Below are 25,085 nucleotides of genomic sequence, written 5' to 3' on the forward strand. Positions count from 1 at the left end.
TTTTGCATCTATGTTCATCAGGGATATTGGTCTGTAATTCTCTTTCAATGCTGCATCTTTTTTTGGCTTAAGGTACCTTTCTCTGAAGGGGGGAGAGAACTTCCACTTTGACTATGACCCTATCGGAATAAGATCAGTCAGTGAACTCTAAAGGCTTCCATAGCCCTGGCAACTCATGACTAGAGCCTAGGGAGATTACTGACGCCATGAACAGGAGTGTCAAATTGTTAAGTCAGCAACAGGAGTCACTGTGTACTTACACCCCATGTGGGATCTGTCCTTAATGTGTTGTCTAATGTGAAGTGATGCTATAACTAGTACTGAAACAGTATTTTTATACTTTGTGTTTCTGTGTGGGTATAAACTGATGAGATCTTTGCTAATTATATACTGAATCGATCTTCTGTATATAAAGATAATTGGAAATGAAAAAAGAAACAACCTGGTGTTAAATTGGAAATGGCATAGAAAATTAATTTTTAAAAAATATTATGTAGGATCTCTGTCTTTAATGTGCTGTACAGTGTTATTTAATGCTATAACTAGTACTCCAACAGTATTTTTTTCACTTTGTGTTGCTATATGGGGGCAAACTGTTGAAATCTTTACCTAATATATACTAAACTGATCTTCTGTATATAAAGAGAATTGAAAATGAATCTTGATGTGAATGGAAGGGGAGAGGGAGCGGGAAAGGGGAGGGATGTGGGTGGGAGGGAAGTTATGGGAGGGGGGAAGCCATTGTAACCTATAAGCTGTACTTTGGAAATTTATATCCATTAAATAAAAGTTTAATAAAAAAAATGAAAAAGAAAAATGAGACGGAGAAAAAAAATCACACCATACCCTACAAATGTGAACAGTGATTATATATTAATCAAAAAGAGAAAATAAAAAACATGGAGAAAAAACTGATTTACTCCTTTTTAAATATTTTTTGCAAATATCTTTACAACAATTGCTGTCAATTTTTTGGTTTCAAGAGCTATTTATCTCTTTAAAATTACTGAGAATCTTTAGCATTTTTGGTTTTCTATATACAGAATTACAGCTTATGTGTATTTTCTGGCTGGTGAATTTAAAATAAGAACTAACATTTAGTACTTCATTTGAAATAAACTCATCACATTTAAAATAATTCACATATTTTCATAAAAATAACTCAAAGAAAAATTAGGATATTATTTTACATTTTTCTAATCTACTTAATTTGGGCTCAATATGAGTTCTCATAGTTGCTTCTGCATATAATCTCTTGTGCCATCACACATCATGCAGCCTCTAAGAGTCTCCACTCTATATTCACAGGAGGATAGGTGGAAAAAAGATTAATGCTGCCTTAACGTTATTGGGAAAATAATTTTGACCTCATGGACCCTCTGAAAGAATCTTGGTGATCATAATAATACTACCGTCTATATTTTGAGAATTAGAGAGAGGAAATGACTTTAAAAAACACTCTTCATTCCTGGTCCTCAAATCATTTTTCTTTCTAGTAAATATAATTATTATTTATTTTATTTACAAAGTATCCTTGTTTTATGTAGTTGTTATAAAATATTATAGTAGTTGTGCAGTGTTTCTACAGTGCATGATTTTATTCCTTTTCACTTCACTCTGGGAGAGCAGGTGTACTACATTTCATTCCTCACTTTTTCCTTGTGCACAACCTTATCTTTTTTTTTTAACAAAGGAAGTTAAATTATTAGCTTTTCTAGCTTTGCCACTATTGATGAAGCTATGATACACTTCTCTGTAGCTCTGAACATGAAAAGCAAATCGGAATTAAAAAATGTATTATGGAAGATTTCATACATATAAAAAAGTAATGATGAGATTACAAAATACACTGTGGTTAACATTCTAGCTTCAGCAATCAGCAATCATTGCTAATTCTGTTTCATCTTTATTTCCAATAGTCTCTACACTTAGCTAATTTTGAAGTAAATCTCATATATGATATCATTTTATCTGCAAATATTTTGGTATTCTTCTCTAAAAGAAAACTCAATGGTGACTATAGTTAAAACAACATATTATAGTTCTGAAAAATACCAAGATAGTGGATGTAAAGGATCCTCAGCACAAACATAACTGTTTGAAGTAATATATATGTTGACTACCTGATTTAATCATTCCACAAGGTAAATATACTTCAAAACTTCAGGTTGTACATGATACATACAATTCCAACTACCAACTTAAAGGATATAATGATTTTTAAAATTAAATTCATGACAATCATAGTTAAATAAAACAATCAATTCCTAATATCACCAAGTATTTAGTCAATCACGCTAGGCTTTTGGTTGGGCAGCAAATCACATAGGGGCTATCTAATATAAATGTTCCATGACAGGGTTTGCCTGCTACCAGTTTAGAAATTCTGGACATTGTTTGCCCAAGACTGTCATTTCTGACTCTAGTTTTGCATATATATATATATATATATGCAAAATATATAATATATAATATATAAAATATATATGCAAAATTTTATATATATAAATATATATATAAATATATATAAATAATATATATTTATTTTTATATTATTATATTATTATATTATTTATATTTATAATATATATAAATATATATGCAAAATATATAATATATATTATATTATATATTATATATTATATATAATATGTATTATATATAATATATTATATATATTTATATATATAAATATATATTATTTATATATAAATATATATAATATATAATATAATATATTATATATTTTGCACATATATATTTTATATATATTATATAATATATTATATTTTATATATTATATATTATTATATATATTATAATATATATTATAATATATATTATATATTTTGCATATATATATATGCAAAACTAGAGTCAGAAATGACAGTCTTGGGCAAACAATGTCCAGAATTTCTAAACTGGTAGCAGGCAAACCCTGTCATGGAACATTTATATATATATATTCAGAGCAATTAATGGACTGAAGACTTATTTGAAAATGACACGGATTGCTTCAAAGCATTAACATTAGCATGGGACCATATTTATTAAGGTATGGAAAATAAATTCAGTAATAATCAACACAGGGTAGGTATAATAGGGAAGCTTAAGAGGTAAAATAGGGAAACATTTTTATTATTATTTTAAGTAGATGCTAAAGGAAAAAGGGACACATAGAGACATGAAATAGTACATTGCTAGCAAGTTTACTGTTCACAACAATAATCCTTGTTCTCATCCTGTAAAATCTATACACAGAGGAAACTGAATTTAACTTTGGGCTAGAACAGTTATAACAAGGAATTGATAACACTTATTTTCACATTCATTTTTCTAATTGAAGTAAAGGAAGACACATATTAGGAGTTGCAGAAGATAACAGTAAGGTAGAGAGGATGATTAATTTACTACAGCATAAAACTAATAATACAGTTGGAAATGATATATTAATAATCATGATATATTAAATCATATAGCTTTTAAGCTTTAGGCAAAAAAGATTTGAAGATTACTATCATACCTTCTGAAAAAAATAATTTTGTCCTTGCATGAAAGCATTATATTACTTTGCTTTATGAGCTGAAAGAAATTCAAAGAGTTTTCAGCAAGTATTATTTACATAAAAACAGCCCCTGGATTTTAAGATTCACTCTTGGAATTTTCATCATTACTTAAAATACAATCTAAATAGTAATAAAACTATGAAACGTTGAATTATCTCTCTCTGGATGATATAAAATTATCTAATCTCAAAGGAGACCAAGAAGATTAGACTACTAATTAGTTCATTATCTATGAAAATAAAAAGAGTAAAATGGCTCAAAGCAAAACCTATTCTATATTCACATTACATGGCCTAAAATCTATAAGGAATATCAGCAGTTGCACTGAAAAAATGCCTTCCTTTGTTGTTTGTTGTATAAGTGCTTAGAATAAAACCAGCAATATATATTGTTAGCTCTACTGCTTACACATACCCATATATGTATATTTATGAATAATTTCTATTTATATATAGTGTCCATGAGAAATAAAGGATACACTCGAGAGAGACCATAGTTATTACCCATGTTTTGAATTTCATTGACTTTGGAAAAATATATATTTCATCTCACTGACTTAAATAATGGGACATTTTTAATAGGAAAAAATATATTATCTTTTAAACGTTTCAAAGTTATGAAAGACAAAGGGAGACATGAGGAATGATCAGATTGGAGGCATAGGAATCATGAAAATTAAACACAGTATGAGATCCCCGGTTGGGTCCTGGATCAGGAAAAAAAAATGGGCTAGTGGAGAAACTAAAAATTTGGATAAGAATTATAGATGTTTTAATAGCATCATATCAAGATTAATTTCCTGTATCTGATCATTTTAATGGGATTAGATATATGGTCACATTAGAGAAGCAGGGCAAAGGATGAGAAAAAAGCACTGTGCACTATTTTCTGGGAGTATGAAATTATTTCAAAATAAACAGTTTAAGAACATAAACAAACAAAAACAGCATAATTCACAGTGTTCAAATCAAGTAGACATAGGAAACTTTATTCTTTTAGATAAAATCAAGGTGTTTTTAGCTTCCTGTACAAGAATGGTCTATAAATCTAAAACCAATGACTTCAATTACTAACAGAGCAGTAAAGTGAAACACTATAACACTGACCACATTTAAAATGCAGTTAATGAAAAGAATGATCTTAACAGTAACTTTTCATATTAATGGTTATGTAATTAACATATTTTATGTTCAAGGATAGAGCCTCCACATTTTCTGAACTGTAACTTTTGAAATAAAGGCAGTGTTTTCTAACATTTCATGATCCATCTAAACTGAAATCTAATACATAGCTCAGTCTAAAATTAAAATTGCACACTAGCTTATTTGCGCTGCTTACCTGAAACTGTGTGATCCTTAGAGTCTCTTGTTATTTTTATCCTGGCATGAGGAAAGATGTAGTGCATAGTCTTCCCGTTCATCTGGATAATCTAAGACATACACAAGATAAGGTGAAAATCAATGTTAAAGACATCTAAAGTACAGTACAGAGAATTATTCAATTCTAATGTCTTTCAAAAAGTATATTGATTATATTGATGAAAAAGTCTTAGGAGCTCCCAAATTATAATTTAAGCACCTTAAACACTACGTATATGATACTGGTTTCTAACTTCATTATGGTCTTCACATTTTTAACCAATGGCTCTTGCAAGTTGATTTACTGTATTTGGGAAACTGATGAACACATGTAATAGGTTCTGAAGGACACCTGTTATTTCAGTCATGTGTAGTCAGTATTAATAAGACAGTGTATATGGAAAAATGCCTGCTCTGGGTAGTCTAGGTATGGAAAGGTGTTTTTAAGTTTCTGCTGTTAACTGATGCTTAGGGCAGAAATGTTAGAGGAGATTCACTACTCCACATCTCTGTCCTTGTAATGAATCCCTCTGCTCTGTGGGGCCAGCTTTGCAGAAAAGCAGGCTGCCACTAGTAATGCCCACATCCGAAAGTTCAGTCCATGCTGCTATACTTTCCAATCCAGCTCCCTGCTAAAGTGCCTGGAAAGGGAGCAGAAGATGTTCAAATGCTTGGGCTCCTATCACCGATGTGAGAGAACTAGATGGAGCTCAGGGCTCCTGCCTTTGGCCTGACCTAGCCCTGGACATTGCAGTTACTGGAGGAGTGAACCAGCAGATGAAAAGCTCTCTCTCTCTTTCTCTCTCTCTCTCTCTGCCTTTCAAATATTTTTTAAAAAGAGACAGCTTTATGCTGCTTGATTTTCTTGCTGAATCAAACCTCTGCTAAGTATTTATAAGTTTCAATCTAAATTCTGACTAGTTCAGCATAAATAAAGCAAGGTTTTTTCTCATTTTAATATTATCTGAAGAATTCTTTGGATTCAAGGGTTTTGATATTGATGGCGTTACTCATCATTTACTGTGGAAGTTCCTTACAGAAGAAGAAATAGCACTTAAAGAAAACATTGCAAGTACAGTTTCAACTCACATTATGGAAATGAACATGAGAACACTAAAGATTGCATTATCTTTGTTTCCATCCAGTGAAATGAGGTTTCTGAAACAAAAATGAATCAGGAAATGTAAACTTGGGCTTTAAATATATGTGTGTGTATGTGTTTATGTATATATATATATATATATATATATATATATATATAAAGATTTATTTATCTGAAAGTCAGACCTACAGACAGAGGGAAGAGTAAGGGAGGGATGGAAGTGGGGGGGGGAATCTTCTATCTGCTGGTTCACTCCCCAGATGGCTGCAATGGCTAGGGCTGGCAGGAGCCAGGAGCTTCAACTGGTTCTCTCTAGTGGGAGTGCCGGGGTTTAAGCACTTGCACCATCTTCCACTGATTTCCCAGGCACATTATCAGGGAGCTGGGTCAGAAGTGGAGCAGCCAGGACACAAACTGTATAGAATGCAGATTGCAGCTTTTCCTGCTACACCACAACGCTGGCCCCATGCTTTAAATTTTATAGAACTTTGTTTTCAAAAGAGATTTGTGAAATAATGAATATGGAAAGAGTAAAATATTTATTCACATATATTAACAATGATTGTACTTTTATGGAATCTTGTATCCATTGCTCTAGGAAAATTTTCAACTTAAATTAGAAGTGAAAGAAGATTTTTAAGACAGACATTTCATACTGTGTATTTTAGTTATTTGTTTAAGAATGATATGAAAGTACCAACACAAGATACTAAACAGAATTAGAACCAAAGAGATCCTACTACCTCCTCTCATCTTTTCTCTTTCTTCTTCTTTCTTTCTCTTCTCTAATGTGCATTTGAAGATCTGTATTTTTTAAATTAGAATTAAACTGTGTGCACTGAAAAGTCTACAACTGTTAGGTTCATTTTGTGAACAAAAGACCTTGGAAAACTCAAATGAACTTCATGTGCTCTAGCAAATCCAGCTTCAAAATTGCTAGAATCTTGGATATTAAATGAGATATTGAAAAAAAGGCAAGTTACAATTACAGCCGTTTGCTTTTATTCTCTTGAGGAAAGAATATGCTTAATCAGACCTCAGATGAAGTGTTCTCAAACAACAGCAAAATACTGTTAAGTAGACAAAATGTAATATGAACTCTACATAATAAAACCAAAATACTGTTTGCAGGATAACAATTTTTTGCATTATAAAAATATTATGGTTGGGGTAATCAGTCAATGCAGATAATTTATATGAATGCTTTGTAAACAGCTGGAACTTATAGTTCTTTTCGTCCCTGTCTTACCTCCTGTTCTCTCTTTTTCCCTTCGTTCTTCTCTTCTCTCCTCGGCCCTCCTACTTCCTGTTCTGATCTTGTGTCCTTCTACATCCCTTTTCCTCTTTCTCTCCTCCTAACTTGCATTTTAGGATCTTTATTTTTTTGTTGTTAAAATCAAAATGTGCATATTGAAAATTCTACAACTATCAGGTAAAAATGGATATTCTATATATTGCTTCATTTTAAGCATTTTATCATTTCATTTATTATTTCTTAATTTTTGAAAAGTCATCCTTTAAAAAATAAAGCCCAAAACACAATTTTGCCTTCTGGTATTCTTTCCAGTTTTGGTGTTGGGGAGAAGATGATGTAATATCACAATGCATCTATTCTTCTATTGCACAGTTTAGGGAAGTAGTCATTTCCTAAATTTTTAATCAGTGATTTATCATCCAGTCAGGTATCACCTTTTAATTTATACCTAGGATGTCAGTGAGAGAAATATTGAACATCATTATTTTCATGAGTGTGGCGTTCAGAGCATGCTACACATATTTTGCAGATTCTGAGACTGTCTACAACCAGACTCATGAGTTCTATTTAACAAATCAAAAACATAAACTATCACAGTTATGGTCAAGGGTTATAGAAAGCAGAAGTATGTCTCTGAAATATAAACTTGATGGTTCTGAGCTTTTTAAGTCACCACTATAAGGGAATGTTGACTCTTCTAGCAGATGAGTTATACAATAGGGGTTGCTTCTGCCAAATAAAAGTAGGAATAAGGTTGGGGGCAGGACTGATGTCAAGTAGTTCCCTAACTCTCTCCTCAAGGAACTGGTTTCTGGTAGCACTGTCTTTTGACAATTCTGCACTCACAGAACGATTGCAGGTATGTCCCCCAGAAAAAGGATTCCCCACTACCAATGAGTACTTCAAAAGGAGTAATTTTATTGAATTGAGAATTCATATTTATGAAATAAATTTTGTGTCAACATACATTTTATTTAGATAGACATTTGTCCAGTACCTCACTTAAATATTACATATTGCTAGAAGCTGGGGACAGTGCACTCTGATGCATTCTGCTGGGCAGTGTATACCTTCAACATTATGGATGGAATAGAGATCTGCTGCCCTCTAGGTGCCCAAGAGTTGCACAGGGCATGACTGAAGCACAAATAACACAGTTTTGGGAAGAGGTGGTCATAGTGTCAGAGAAGTCTTCTTGCAAACAGGAATGTGTACATAGAAACTGTGTGACAGCAAGGTTAGCCAAAAACAGGACAGGAGGAACAATGTCCAGTGAGAGGAAACAGAGCATTCAATTGTTCAGCATGAACTGTGGCTCTTTCCTAGGATCTTAATGACCTCAGAGCTACAGATGAGTCGGAATTGCTGAGGAGTGGGTGTCAGCCAGATGGTGGCGCATTAGTAATAGTCAAGATGTGTAGACCTACACAACCATCCTATACAGGGTATTAGTTCTATTTATAGATTAAGTGGCTAAAAACAAAATTAACAAGATAAAAGAGGTTAGGTGATGCAGAAGTTAAACATAAATATATATTTTTGAAAGGAAACATACGGTTTTGAGGATTTGTCTTATTTATGTAGCTAATATGATTGTGGATCTGACAAAAAATAATTTTCCCACTCTTCTACCCCTAGACTGGATGTTTTACATAAAATATTTTAAAGCAATTAGTGTTCACATTCATCAATTTAGTCATTACTTTTGCCTCAAGAGCAGTTTATAACTATAAATTCTTGTTATGCATGTTTTCAAATAAAAGCATCGGAGTTTACTGGTACGTAGAGCTCAATATTATCTTTTTATGATTAGAGATGAAAAAAGGTGAATAAAATGAGAAAGTCATTTTTTATTTCCAGACCAAAATATAGTTATAATGAATTAAAGAGAAAGACAGCATATGCAGATAAATATTAATACCAAAAGCATGGATTTTGAATTATATATAACTAAACTTTGGATCTTTATGTAGTAAGTTAAGCATATTTTTTCTATGTAGAATCTATTTAGAAAATGCAAATAGGCTGATTTTTGTGACAAGAAAGACAAGGAAATTATTGTCACAAAAATCAGCTTATTTGTTGCCTGATTGGGAAAGGGAGAGATGATGATCTGAGAAGGGCATTTGAGGGTTTTTGGGTCAGGCACTCCTCTCTTTCTTAGCCTGGGGTGGTGGTCTGGCTGTTCACTTTCAAGTAGTTTGTAACAGTATATAAAATTATAGTTTTTATAACTGCATATATAATTTCTATATTTTAGACACCAAAGCTAAAAAAATTTAATTGTTGAGTTTTTTGTCACAAAAATATACATAAATATTCTGCTACATTCACCTAGGAAGAGTACTTATGTTTTCTATTTTACCAAACATAACAAGAAGTTTATTAAATATCTGTCAAACATACCACTCTGCTTAATTTGGGCATTATATTGGTCTAAAATGTATCTTGTTTAGAATACAATGTAGTATAAAGGCACTTCATAAAGTCTGTGGAAAATAGAATTAAAAGGTAAGTTGATATTAGTGTAAAAATTTTGAAATCCATGTCTATAGAAAGTTATGGAAAAATATACATTATGAAAAAATTATGACTGTTTTTCAAAATGTTTTTATACTAAAACTTACTTTTAAAAATTATTTATTTATTTACTTGAGAGAAATCCCATATTCTGGATGACTCCCATAACTCCCCTCAACAGTCCTCTGTGGGAAATCAGTTCATGTCTCCTATGTGGCCAAGGGGAGGAATCTCATTACACCTCCCAGGGTCTGCTTTGGCTGTAGTGAGGAGCAGATCTGGGTATCAATCAGTAGTTCATTTAACTGGTTGGTCTCTCTCTCTCTCTCTCTCTTAATGTTTATTTATTTGAAGCCAGAGTTACAGGGAGGGACAGACAGAGAAATCTTCCCTCTACTAGTTCACTCCTCACATAGCCTAAGGGCCTGGGCTCAGCCAAACCAAAATCAGGAGCCAGGAGCTTCATCTGAGTCTCCCACATGAGTAGCAGGGACCCAAACACTTGGGCCATCTTCCTCTGCCTTTCCCAGTCCAAAAGCAGGGAGCCAGATTAGAAGTGGAGCAGCTGGGACACGAACTGGCGTCCATATGGGATGCTGGTATTACAGGATACTGCTAGGCAAAACTTCCACTCATAAACTAATCTTTTAATTCCAATCTCCATAAAAATTCTAAAGTACCCTTGTTTATCTTAAGTTAATAACAACTTTGTATCTGTATAGAGCAGTAACAGAAATTGGGAACAAAAAATGTCATTAGGCATGTCCATATTTCCCTTGTGTCTCATATAATTTTTTTTAAACTTCTATTTAGTGAATATAAATTTCCAAAGTACAGCTTATGGATTACAATGGCTTTCCTCCCCAAACTTCCCTCCCACCCGCAACCCTCCCCTTTCCTGTTTCCCTCTCCCCTTCCATTCACATCAAGATTCATTTTCAATTCTCTTTATATACAGAAGATCAGTTTAGTATAGATTAAATAAAGATTTCAACATATAATTTAAGAAAATATTTTGGGTAGATAATAGTACTTAAATGTAACCCCAAATAATACTCTTTGGATAAATTACATAAGTCCACTACGAGTATTAATGCAAATAGTAATGTTGAGTGATAAATGTAGGGGAGTTATTAATTTCTCTAACTCTCCAGTTGATATAGTCCATCTCATTATGATTTTGTTACTCATCATAGTTTACATTTTTATTGTCAATTTAGGTTTGTGAGAAATACTAAATTTCAGAAAAATAAGATGGGCAACAAGTCTGTCATTACAAGAGAGAGTCTTAAAACACATTCAAGGAAGTTATTTTCAACTGAAAAATTTATTACTTTAGTAAATGCAGATTGAAAGAGATAAATTTTAAATTTTTAAAATCAATTTTTTACTTCCCAACCATATCTTTTTTATAAAAGTTGGAAAGTAACTATGAAAGCAATTTTACAAACAAAAAAAAAGCTAAAAATAACTCACCAAAGTTAGATATAATACCATGAAGTAGAAAGAAATGGAAACACGTTGATATATTTGCAGAGGTAAATACAACCATAATCAAAAAAAGGATCAAATATATAAAGTACTACAGAGAGAACATAAGTAGAGAAGATTCCCAAGAGTGCTGGCAAAGAAGATAAACATAGAAACACAAAAGAGTACAAAATTCTGAGAAAATGAAATTCTACTGAATTATTCAGAATTTGTCCACAAGAACTGACATTGCTTAGGAGGAAATAAAATCTAAGAGAACTGATAATTTTATTTTAAACAGTTCTTACACATGTAAATGTATTTTAATATAACAATCATGGGATTAAATTATAGGAGGTTCGTGCAGAATGTAGGTTCTTGTTCAGAATATAGTTATCTTTTATAAAAATGAATCACCACACAGGATTTAATGTAAGAGAAATAAATAATTAAGTGAAATAAATCATTTCTTTTGTGGATATTTTAATGATCAAAATGAGTACACAGCCTGCAAATACCCGATCTGCTAACACTACTGTTTCAGGGACACATGGTTTACAGTGGAATTTCCTTCAACTTATCCAACCATTAATCTCGTGTTTCTGAAAACTGAACTCAAACATTACCTGATTTGCCGTAAAGTGGGAACATGGATTTTGTTGTCATATTTGTCAAGTTGTAAAAATCACCTCTAAGTTTCAGTCTCTTCATTTCTAACAAGATATAATCTACTTTATATGAGTTGTTCAGTGGATAAAATCCAAAAATTAATGCAAAAACTGACACTTTCATATAGTAGACTCTAAAGTATCAGTTCTTTTCTCCTCAAGTGAAACTTTACTTCTCTCCTAGCTGACTTGAATTGTTTACTTTTTTTATATTCTTGTAACCCTGAGATATTGTTAGAAAAAAGCACTGAAAATTACCCAAATCTATTTCACCCACTATTCTGTAAACTCTTCAGGACATTTCACAGGCCTAATAATTATCTACTGTAGGAATGAATCACTTAAAATGCCTGGTAAGTACTACAGCTATGTGTCAAGGCCAATCCATCATGTGTGATAAAGTGGTATGTTAGTTCTTTGTTACTGAAAAAAAATTATTCAAGAATTTGGTTTACAAACACCCCATTCGTTTTCAGATACCTGAGACCATTAAAGAGTAGAGTTCAGTCTTTTCTTGTTGATAAATCTAAAAGGGACTGTTAAATATAGCACTTACTTGCTCTTGATGTTGACTGAGTGGTCTAGAGTGGACCAATCTTTCTGGCAGTTTTCGGTCCAGACCGTGTCCATTTTCCAAACGAGACTCCCTGGGTTTATCAAACCAATCTGTTTCCTCACGACGCAGGTGATAGGCTTTGGAGACCAAGGAAATATCAAACATTGCAACCAAAGCTTGTACAGGTGACAGGGGGCAGTAGACGTTCTGCAGTTACAAACATGCACTAGGCTTGTTAGCCAGACATGCGTTTCAAATACAACTCTCGACAGGATCAGGAAAAGGCAGTTTTATTATTATGTCAAAAACAAAAAAATGTTAAAAATTTTGTACCACAGGATAACCTAAAACAACAATGCACACAGATCAAAGCCGATAAAACAAAGAAAACCAAATTTTAAATCAAGAGAAAAGGGGAATTTAGACAGTGAAGGAATAAATGAATAAGCAAATATTCCTGAAGAGTCATTTTATGTAAGCTCAGTCCATCAGTTCCATCTCCTCATCTTTACCTCCAACTCACCACTAATCATCAAAAGGATTTATTGAGTTTGGAGATTTCTGTTGCCTTCCTACTCCTATATTAACCAAGCAGTAATATGGGACTGTCAGAATTACCACAAAGTAATTTTTTTGGAAATATGACATTCCCAAGTAAAGAAAAGCATTTATTTCCAAGAGAAGACCAAGTGTTACTGCCAGGAGGATGTGTGCTATGAGTATTTCAGGTCTAATATTAAAAAGATCAGAGTTTTATATAATAAAAATGAAATGATTACTGAAAAGAACACTGATATTAGAATTAGAGCTGATTGAATGCTTTTCACACTTACACTGTTATAAAATTTGACATCATAAAATACTTTTGTGAAATTGCAATATTTAAAGTATATAACAACTTCTAAAATTTTCATCTCATTCATTAGTATTTCTTAGCTCTGTTAAGTCTGTATTATGGTAGCTAAAAATCCTTTTATCTAATCTAATGCATATATAACCTAATATATAGAATCTGGTTTACTATAAATTGTTCTATTCTTTGTAAAAGGGTCTCTAATTAATAGTTGCTAGAAATACACTGCTGTTTCCTAACTGGCAGATGGAGCAACCCTCCTCATGAGCTTATCCTGAAAGTTCTGTTGATGATACTGTCAACCTACATCTTCTTGAAACTTCAGCTTCTACACTATTGAGTTCTTCTCTCTGTCTCATTATAGCTTTATTTTTTCTGTCCCTAACTGCTTTCTCTCCCAAAATTTACTTGCAAGGCAACTTCCATTGTTTCATTGCCAGCAGAGCTGGCAAACCCACAGGACACACACCTTTACTCACCTCTACACCACCTGTGATCTTGGTCAACGTTGCTCATCAATCAGAGCACTGTCCTCCAATAAACACGGAATGAGAGATGATGTCTCATGGTCTAGCCAGTCTTAGTTTTGAGGAAATAACAGTAGCACATACCTGATTTGTGGTTGCATAGGTACTTGACTGATTCACCTATCAGATCCTAAGCTGCTTAAAGTCAAGCATCACCCAACACTAAAAACAATGCCTTGCAATGTGGTATAACATTCAACAAGTACTTGTGGAATGAAAAAATATAGAATAATTAAGTATCCTGACTACTTTTAAGTAAAAGATCTGCCTCTCGAACCTCATTAAGGGGTACACAACCTTTTTAAGAATCTACTCAATAATTACTATGGTTTTCATAGCCTTAACTTAAAGCCAAGTGACTAAACCTACAAATATTTACTTTAATAGACATTGGGTAAATAAATACAAAGCAAATCCATTACCAACTACGTCTTTGAAAACTTCTTTGATTTTCTCCACTCACCCTAACATTATTTTATTTTACTGCTTATGTACTATATTTATATATTACAAGAAAATAATCTTCTATACTGTTTTAATAAATATGCTGAATAATGCAGTATGTGATTTCATATAAATACATAATTTTCCTAATTGTATTTGAAATACAATTCTTTAAAACATGTTTTCTGTGCCATGTCTGTACAAATAAGGCAAAACTGCAACCTGATACAAATTTTATCAGTTTGTTTCCAAATCTAATTATATACTTTGCTTTTCTGTTATTTCATATAACGATCCTACATTTAAACTAATGGGGATATCTACTATCCTTAGCACAGGAATTTAGAATCAACAAAGGAGAACCAGACTAAATGAGTCTATTTTTGTATTAGACTCTGTCTTTCTCATATAAAGCCAGTTGTACAGTAAATGCTAAATTTTTAGAACTGCATTATAAAATGGCAAAATGGCACTTTAAAATTTTAATTCTATAACAATAACATTTTCCTAATTAAATAAGTTACTTGTTATTAACATAACCTTTTAAACTTGGTAATATTTTCTTGAATCTTAAATGTAAAATAGAAATTTTGCACATAGTGCAAATGTTACATGCATAGTGTAAACCTCAGCATCAAATACTGGTAAGACTTGTTTTATAAAACTTTATATGTTGATACTTTGGGGGGGCAGAGGGACATATGATGAAGTACATTATGAAAGAATGTTTTCAATAAAAGACTTGGGGCAGTAGAAATAAATATCATATGACTGTTTCTAGTTTAGCCTCAAGCTGACAACCATAAATATTAGATAACACAAATAACATCTATCTAGATTTTATCTTAAGTGAGAGATTTCAAAATTAACTAGTACCCTACAGACACATCTGAAAAAAAATCTTACAGTCAATAATCTAGAGTTTACCTGAATTTACAGGATGCATATTTTGAGTTAAATTTGTTTCATCTGCATAATAGTATATTACCTACTATATGTTATATTGTTAAGTTATGTTAGCATTCAAACACAAATATAAGATATATTTGCTAAAAATTCATTTTAAATATCCCTAACATTCTGATTTGATAAATTTCAGCAGTTGTGTAACTGGGAAGACACAGTTTCTACTTTTTCCATTGAATACCCAAGGAATTCAATATTTCAAAAGAAAAGTAGATCATTATTCACCATGAGAAAATTAGTATGTTTATGTGATATAAAAGCACAGAAAATATATAACATTTTACATACATCTTTTAAGGAAAGTCATCACACTTCACATACATAATATTACATCTATAATTTGTTATAGTGTGCTTTGTCTAATCTTATATCAACATAATATAAATGAGAAATAAAATACCCAGGTACTTTTAAATGGTTGTATGTAAATAAGCGCCACACACTGGGATATCCAGAAAGATCTCCACATCTGGCAACACTATGACAAAATATCTTTGCTGATTAAATCAATTCATTAATCTCTTATCATGATTAGTTATGCCATAGACTCTCTAGAATTTTTGTCTTATTGTGTCATTTTACAGATATGAATACTGAAGAGTTTTCTTGTTCTTCTGCAACATTTTTTCTGTATAAAATGGTTTAAAATGTGGATTACAAAAAACAAACATTAAAGACTATCTCCATATCACAATTCTTGCTTAACTGTGTAGATTCATTCAAACAATTGGCTGAAGAAAAAAATCCACAAATTGAGTGTTTTATTTAATTAAATAACTGTCACTAAAAACTGTCAATCCAACAGCTGTTCTAGAGGAAAACGAATCAGAAAGTGATAAGCTTGTTGGAATGTCATAAAGAAAGAAGTTTGTCTTCCTTCAGGACCATGTGATTATTTTAGTTCTATAAAATATTTAGGTTTACATTTCAAGAATCATAACTGTGTTAAGATCCAAAAGTAGAAAGGAAATCCTTTTCATTTAAACACACTTTCGACAAGTTCTCAAGAATGTTCATGTTAGCTTACTCCTTGGGAGCCTCAAAAGGCATGAAGTAATAATGATTTTATTTCATTAGAAATATTTTATTTCCAGAATTCCAATCACACCTACTTTCCAATGTAGGCCACAGAGGGAATATTTAAAAGGATCCAAGAGTCAGGAGTCCCTTTGGCATGGGCAGGACACTTCACAGCCCTGTACCAACCACTTCTCCCTTATCTTCAAAATTAGACCTGACCAGATAATTTTCTAAAATTTTATAGTTCTACATGATTTAACAAAGAAGTCTCCCTTAAGCCATTTTTAATTAAGTGTGTGCTTGTTGTAAAGTACTTGTTCAATATGAAAAATTAGCAAAACAACCTAGGGCAAAAACACAGGATGGTACAAGGTAAAGTCAAAGAAAAGGGTAAATAGGTACACCAGTAAGGCATGGACTTCAAATGACTAAAATCACAAAAGCAGCTCAGAAATTTCAATTTTAAATCTAAAGAATTCTTCATATGTACTCAGAAAATTATCTATACTCAATATCTTATTTAGTACTACAGTTTCTAGCATAAAATGCAAAGTGAACAAATTTTTCAATATTCATGAGAAAAATAAAAACATTTTATTTAATGAGATTATAAAATTCTACATTAAGCTAATATGTGTTTCTATCTAAAAGTTCTCAGAAAGAAGTCCTTCAAACTAATAAACAATTATCTCATGAAAGTAACATAAATAATTCTGTCTTTACAAAGTCTAGCATAATAATATTTAATGGCTGTCAATAGTTCAGTACTTTATAATTTTAATAATGTCACAAAGTGAAATAAAATGATCATTAAATTTAAAACATTTTAAATAATTAAAGATACATACAATGAAAAATTTTACAACTACAGATTTAAAGGATGAGGATATTTTATTGATAGAATTATTTGATAATGGTTTTAGAAAAGCAGACACAAAACAAATCAACCAAACAATCAGGAAACAGAACAATAAAAGAAGAAATTAAAAATGAATAAAGAAAAGCATGCTACAAAATCTATACAGAAGGTAAAATTTCCATTTACACAAAATCAAATTGAAGTAAACATGCAAAAGACGCACCAAGAAAGGTAGACTACATCTTTCAAGAAGGAAAATTAAACATGCAGAAAAATAAGAGTTTGAGTTTTGAGAGTAACAGGGAGCTGTGAGGCCCAATTTACCTTCACTATCTGACATGGCATGTTGGAAGTCATCCATGATGAATGCTATGTCACGGTCATAGCCACGAGTCCTTGATTCTTCTCTCATATGTTGCTGAACTTCAGGCAATGAATGACTTGACCCAAACTGATCCCTGGTATCTGCTGATATTGGCGGCAAGGGTCCAGCTGCAGCCCTTGCCATTCCCATTGGTTGGCCAACAGGACTGAGTGGACTTTCTTCTTCAGAATTCTGGGCCACGATTGGTATTCTTCCTCTACTCTGGCTAATTGGCAAACTAGTAGGCTTAGTTCTTGCAGATGATGAGGCATGAGTGAAGGAAACATCTAGAGCTTCAGCCTCTTGAGCTTTCAGTCTTAGTGAGGAGCTGGAAGAATCTCTTTTAATTGACAAATCAAGCCCGTAAACAGAAGAAGGTCTGGAGGAAGGTCTGGACCTGCTGCCACTACTGTAAGGCTTATCTGCTTCATCCTGCAGAGCTGACCGTATAGTATTCCCTAATGTGCTCAGTCCTGTGCCAAGAGATGATCCCATAAATTTTTGCTGGTCTGTAATATTTTTTCTAAGGCCAAAAGTGATGTCATCTTGAAGAAGCCTTGCCCTCGAAGAAATCCCACCAATAGATGAAGTACTCGAAGTCATATAGCTTGAATAATCAGGTTCTAGGTCTCTACTTTCTTGAATAGGTGAAAATTTTGACATTTTGGGGTCAATTAGTGATTTCTTATGCTTTGACTGCTTTTGATACAGTATGGCTGCTGGTAGCTGTTTTGCTGCTTGTTTTTCAAGTGTGAGTCTACTAATGCTATATTTTTCAGATTTTGGAAAATGTCTATAACTAGTATCTGCATGATAATAATGCGAGAGACCAGCAAGGTGATCTAAACTCTCCGTCCCTCTACGGAATTCTTGTTTAATCTGCTGTTTCAGAAGCTTTAACTCATATGGATCCTCCATTGGGTCTTCCTCTGCTTTCACATAACTATGTAACCTGGAAGAAGTCTGTAAAGGTGCTAGGAAATCTGTCACTTCTTGAGATCTACGAGTCTCAGTGGTTCGGAGCAGACGGTCCGTTTTTGACAGATCCTTCTCATGAAGACTAAATGCAGTGCTTAATGCTGCTGTACCTTTGGGAATTTCTCCAATGTCATCAATTAGAACATAGTTACGTGAAGTATGATGGTCAATATCTGCATAGAAAGAATCTGCAGATATGCTGGATATAGGACTGCTTGCCATGCTACTTCTTTCCTCCAAACCTATTCTCAAGTCTAAAGTATTGTACTTACTACCAAGATGGGAAACAGCATATGTGTTATCAGTAGAAGCAGGTGCTATCATGAGGGGCTGGTTGCGAATCACTTCATAGTTTGAAGTTATCTTGGGCTCCAGATACAATGCAGTCTGCCGTGGCTTCTGCTGAATTACCATCATGTGTGACGGTAACTGGTAAGAAGGTTGTGGGGTTGGTGTAGGTTGCGCTTGAGGTGTGAAGGACATTGTTGCCACAGCTTGGAATGTTGGTTGGGTCTGATAAGGTGAAACCTGCTGAGTGTACAACGTTTGTTGCTGAAAATGGGATTGCTGGGTGTATGGGGTGGGTGCTTGGGTAGGAAGAGGAGGGGAAGAGTATTGGTATTGTGTGTAAGGACTTGTAGGAGGAACTAGCTGAGATTCCGTTTGGGTTTGTGGTGGTATAAACTGGGTGAATTCAGGTTGAGGAGCAGTTCTGGGTCGCTCAATGCCATGCTGGCTTTCTATTCGGGTTGGTCTGGCAGTGCTCACTTCACTGTCAGACATGTAATCACGATCCTCGGCTACGCCTTGCAGGTAGGCTCGCTCTCTCTTTTCTCTCTCCTTTAGTAATGCCTCTTTCCTCCTGTTAATTCCCATTTCCAAGTACCGCAGCTTGGCATCAATCTCCTTTTCTTCTTCATCAAGTTCCGCTTGTTTCTTTCTAAGCTTCGCAGATTCCCGTTCCACAAGATCAAGCTCTCTGTCTATGTCCTGGAGAATCTTGGCTCGAGCCATCGTATTGGTTCTACAGATCCTTCTCCTGGAAACGGTGCCCATTGTGCTGTACGTTGACTGAGCTCCTGTGGAAGCTTCCTCAGGAGGTGGATTTGGCAGAGTTCTCTTAACTTTTTTCTGAGTGCCAGATGGTGTCACGGTTTGAGAACCCTTTGTCTATAATACAGGAAAAAAAATACAGTCCTTTGTTATCAAGTGAAAATAAAGGCGAAAAAAATCTTCATAAATTGCATTCAAATAAAAATGATTTTACATGTTTCAGCTATCACAGCATAATTTTTAAAATTATGTATAATTCATGGTCCCAAATGCAATGAACTGAAAAATTCATTTTCAAGAATTTCATTTTCAACAATTGAAAAATATTTTTCTTCTCTAGGTGAATTTGTTATTTATTATTATAATCCCTGGAACTTGTTGTCAAATCAAGCACTGAACTCATTGCTCATGTATGTACATGTATATGTTTTATATATTTATAACCTTATTATTAATTTTATTAGAAGCACAGTGATACTTCCCACCCTACCTTCCCTCCTCTTTCATTTATTAGTCTTTTAATTTTTACAATGAAATATTTTCAGCTTATTTTATAATCTTAACTCTCCACTAAGAATTCAACAAAAAGGAAAAAAAAAAACACAGAACAGGAGAGACAAGGGCTGTAAACAATAATCAGTTCTCAAAATGTCAATTTTGCTAATATATGCTACATTTTGGGGGGCATAAATTTTACTAAGATTCTAAGAAGAACTCTAGAACCTTAATTTCCATCTATCTTTTTTTTTTTTAATTTATTTGACAGATAAGAGTTAGACAGTGAGAGAGAGAGACAGAGAGAAAGGTCGTCCTTCCGTTGGTTCACCCCCCAAATGGCCGCTAAGGCTGGAGCTATGCCAATCTGAAGCCAGGAGCCAGGCACTTCCTCCTGGTCTCCCATGCGTGTGCAGGGGCCCAAGCACTTGGGCCATCCTCCACTGCCCTCCCAGGCCACAGCAGAGAGCTGGACTGGAAGAGGAGCAACCAGGATTAGAACCAGGTGTCCATATGGGATGCCGGTGCCACAGGCAGAGGATTAACCAAGTGAGCCACGGCGCCGGCCCCTCCATCTATCTTAATAGACACACAATTTAACTGGATCTACTCCTAGTGTATCTATGCTAATGATCTAAAATTGAAGGTAAGTTTTTTGAAGATGTTAGTTTAGCATGCTATATGCTATATGGTATCTAACTTTCCCTTCTCACTTTTACTCCTTGGAGGGACTGTCATTCCTATTCCAATCCTGAACAATTTCAAAGTAAAACCCTCAAATTCTTTTGGGCCTTCCTGTTGCATATTTTTTACAAGATGGGTTCTTTCTCTTATAATCCAAAGATATTAATTTCTCCTTTTCCCACCACTCAGCAAATGTTGAGGACAGAAAAAACAATAAAAAAGTGAGTCCATGAATTTTGATCTAAAAATTAAATCTTATGAATTAGAGCACATTTGTCCAAGATGTCATGGTCTCAATGTCTTTTTTTTTAATTTCTAACTTTGTTTCCTTCACGGTTTTCAATCTGCTTTCTGATAACATGTCTGCTCCTTTTACACGCCCTGTTTCTTTAATAAATACTACACTGTAAAACTTCCTAAGGATTTCATGAGACTTATGCATATTTCCAACATTTGAAATACTTGATAAATTGAATAAATGTCACCAGTCTGAGAAATTGGGTCCAGTGATGTTGAAATTGTAGTTTGTGCCTCCTGAGAGAAAAATCTCAAAGAACAGGGAGAACTGGAGCTTCTGTAGGCAGCTGTTTGGCAAATTATTTATGTCCCTCTCATCCTAAATTGTTTTCACTTTATCTAATACTCAGTTAAGTCAGGGTCACTATGAAGATCAAGTGAGACAACAGTATGAAACAACAGACACCTATTTTTGAAAAACCCACATTCCATATTTTAAAAAAATTACTTGTAAAAAATGTACATAGATCATAGCAGTTTTCCTTTGTATGTATGTGATAGATGCCTTAGAATTTAAAAATGTACAATACTGTCCTATACTACATATATTGTGTTGGTGAAGTGGTTGTTTATGTTATCTTGGAAGTATTATGGTACTGAATAATGGAGACATTACAGAGGAAAAATTTTCCTTTGCAGCAAAGGAGATGGATATGTTAAATATCCTGAATTTATTTTTAAAAGTAGTATAGGTACTTAATAAATGGCTGTGAATATTTGTTTAGTGAAAGAATGAAGATGTGAAAAATTAAAATTAGATCTTGTGACTATTTTTAAATGCTCTGATTCAAATGATGAATTTTTCAGAATTCACTGAATAGACCTGGAGTATACAACACAAAGACAATTATTTGCCACACAAAGACAATTATTAAAGTAAATGTAATCCTTGGTGGGGTATAATTGATATATTGTTATTTGTTCACATTTTGTACATTTTTATAATAAGTTAACTTCATTTAACTTTCATAGCTTTCATCTGAGAGAACAGGCCTAGTGAAACAACTGTTCTATTTTTTTAAAAGCTGTCCCAGGTAAAAGAATGTAATTTAAAAAAAAGAATGTATTTGAAATTAAACATCAATGTTCTTGTCCACTCAGAAATTTATTTCCATTATATTATATTAATACTCTATTAATAACTTCCATTTTGTGTCTGTTCTTTCCACTTGGATCAGCATTTAGTTTTTAATTAATCAGTGAATTTTCTCCCCTTTTTCTTTTTTCTAACTTTGTTTTTAATTGACACAAAACTATTTATTTATGGGATTCTGTGTATTGGGGATTTCTAATGATACTCCATGGTTGCAAATATTAAATGAACCATGGCATGTGTTAATTAATATTTTTGGAGCCTTGGGTATGAGTCATGAGAACACAAGACAGCAGGTGAGTAGAACTAACCTACCTGTCCTCCCAGTCTCCAGATACTGAAATAACTTTTATCCCAGTTGAAAAAAAAAAGTCACAAAGGTGTAGACTTGCCACGGTCTCAGCAAGCTCCCTCACAATGAGAGGCATTGGAACACAGTGATTGAAGGCTTAGTCTTCAATCCTAGTTCTGCCTTTTAGGAGCTGTGAGAACTTCAGCCAGTTGCTTAAACTCCTTGGGCATTAATTCTTTTATATGCAAAAGAAGGTTAATATTTCTTCTTACAATATTGGTTTGTCTAAGGAGTAGATGAATTAACTTAAGGCTCTAGATTAGTTCTTGGCCCATATATTTATATATGAATAACTGCTCTCCAACATTTTACTGAACAGGTACTTGAATGGAAGTTGCCCTACTTAACATTTCAGTCAAGTCCTCCTCCCAAATTGATCAAAGTACAAAGTATTGGTTTTCAATAAAATTTTCTGATAGAAAATTCCATATAACAACACAGTTGATTTAATTCTGAAAATCATGATTTTTAAAAATTTTTTTTTATTTTTTATTTTTTGACAGAGTGGACAGTGAGAGAGAGAGACAGAGAGAAAGGTCTTCCTTTTGCCATTGGTTCACCCTCCAATGGCCGCCGCGGCTGGCGCGCTGCGGCCGGCGCACCGTGCTGATCCGATGGCAGGAGCCAGGTGCTTCTCGTGGTCTCCCATGGGGTGCAGGGCCCAAGCACTTGGGCCATCATCTACTGCACTCTCTGGCCACAGCAGAGAGCTGGCCTGGAAGAGGGGCAACCGGGACAGAATCCGGTGCCCTGACCAGGACTAGAACCCGGTGTGCCGGCGCCCCAAGGCAGAGGATTAGCCTAGTGAGCCACGGCGCCGGCGAAAATCATGATCTTTAACTTGTTTTTAAAAAATCAAAAGAATTATGAGTCCAGAGAAAAAGAAGTACTGTTTTCAAACTTAAAAACTTTTCAATGAAACTAGTTGTCCAATGTCAGGCCTCTAACATTATCTAAGGAAGACCTATCTCACACTATTTGAAAAGTGTTCTGCAAGTGTATTGTAGTCAGTGAAAAGACAGTCTAATCTCTCCTAAATTACAACAGATGCTTTCCTATAAAACAATGAGCTCTACATCAATGAAGCGGGATAAGTCAGGGAGACAGATTAAGTTCATGATCTGGAAGCCACACCTTACCTATTTCGTGTAATCATATCCAATGACCCCTTCCCCAGGAAGTACTTCCCCTTAATCAGGACCTGGAGGCAGTACCATGTTAATAGTTTCATTTCTAAACTCATAAGAAGTCAGGTAAAGTTGAAGCTCTCTCTCTCCTCATGGACCCAGAGGGAACAGGTACTGAAAATCTCTCTCTTTACCTTTCCTGGCCCACTCTCCCTAAATGAAACCCACATGTGCGTGTGGGCACTCTATAAATAAATGTTATCAGGCTGCATGTCCTGTTTGTGCCTGTACTTAGGAATGCTTCTTTAAGTAAAAGGCAAGAGTCTGGAATAGAAATTTAGGCCCAACCTAGCCCACAAAAATCCCTATCAAGACAACTCAAGTCTCCTTGCTTTAGTGAAAGCCTTGCCATTACAGTTCAAAATAAACTAAATTTTAAAATGTAAATTGGCCATGAAGAATAATGGAAATTATTTTGATTAAAAAAGAAAAAAAACAGGGGCTGGCACTGTGGCACAGCAGGTTAAAGCCCCAGCCTGAGGCACCGGTTCGAGTCCTGGCTGCACTACTTCAGATCTACCTCCCTGCTAATGCAGCAGAGGAATGGCCCAAGTCCTTGGGACCCTGCACCCACGCTGGGGACTGGGAAGAAGCTCCTATCTCCTGGCTTCAAATGAGCTCAGCTCTGGCCATTGTGGCCATCTGGGGAGTGAACCAATGGATTGGAACACCTCTCTCTCTCTTTCTGTCTCCACCTCTTTCTGTAAATCTGTCTTTCAAATAAATAAAATAAACCTAAAAAAAAAAAAAAGCAAAAACCAGTCAAGTGATTTATATCCATTAAATAAAAGTTAAATAAAAAAAAAAAAAGAAGTAAACCTTAAAAAATGGTTCTACTTAGCAAATCAAAACATCTTGCCGGCGCCGTGGCTTAACAGGCTAATCCTCCGCCTTGCGGCACCGGCACACCGGGTTCTAGTCCCGGTCGGGGCACCGATCCTGTCCCGGTTGCCCCTCTTCCAGGCCAGCTCTCTGCTGTGGCCAGGGAGTGCAGTGGAGGATGGCCCAAGTCCTTGGGCCCTGCACCCCATGGGAGACCAGGAGAAACACCTGGCTCCTGCCATCGGAACAGCGCGGTGTGCCGGCTGCAGCGCGCCTACTGCGGCGGCCACTGGAGGGTGAACCAACGGCCAAAAGGAAGACCTTTCTCTCTGTCTCCCTCTACTGTCCACTCTGCCTGTCCAAAAAAAAAAAAATCTTCACTCTAGTCCATTCATTCACTTAAGCTTCCCTTCAGCAAAGTAAATAATTGCCGGCTACCATACGCTGGGGACACTGGCACAAAATGATTATTATTTACTGCTATTATCAACTAGTATCTCTCAATATAAAGCACAAGTTAAAAAATCAGTGAAGACTCTCAGAAATTTAAGAAGCTATTTTTCCTTCAATACAAATGACAACCACTTAATGTATTC

The 25,085-nt window shown here is 34.3% G+C and overlaps 1 protein-coding gene across 1 annotated transcript in view; it reads right to left on the bottom strand.

Moving 5' to 3' along the window:
• Nucleotides 1–25,085, bottom strand: part of PCLO (piccolo presynaptic cytomatrix protein) — a 623,081-nt gene that overhangs the window by 201,893 nt on the left and 396,103 nt on the right. The window contains exons 7-9 of the mRNA XM_062178496.1: nt 17,489–19,676; nt 12,496–12,632; nt 4,905–4,995 (exon numbers count right to left, since the gene is read on the bottom strand). Of these exons, the coding sequence (XP_062034480.1) occupies nt 4,905–4,995; nt 12,496–12,632; nt 17,489–19,676 (2,416 nt within the window). The remainder of the gene's footprint in view (nt 1–4,904; nt 4,996–12,495; nt 12,633–17,488; nt 19,677–25,085) is intronic.

Source organism: Lepus europaeus, chromosome 1, assembly GCF_033115175.1.
Source record: "Lepus europaeus isolate LE1 chromosome 1, mLepTim1.pri, whole genome shotgun sequence".
NCBI classification, from domain to species: Eukaryota; Metazoa; Chordata; class Mammalia; order Lagomorpha; family Leporidae; genus Lepus; species Lepus europaeus.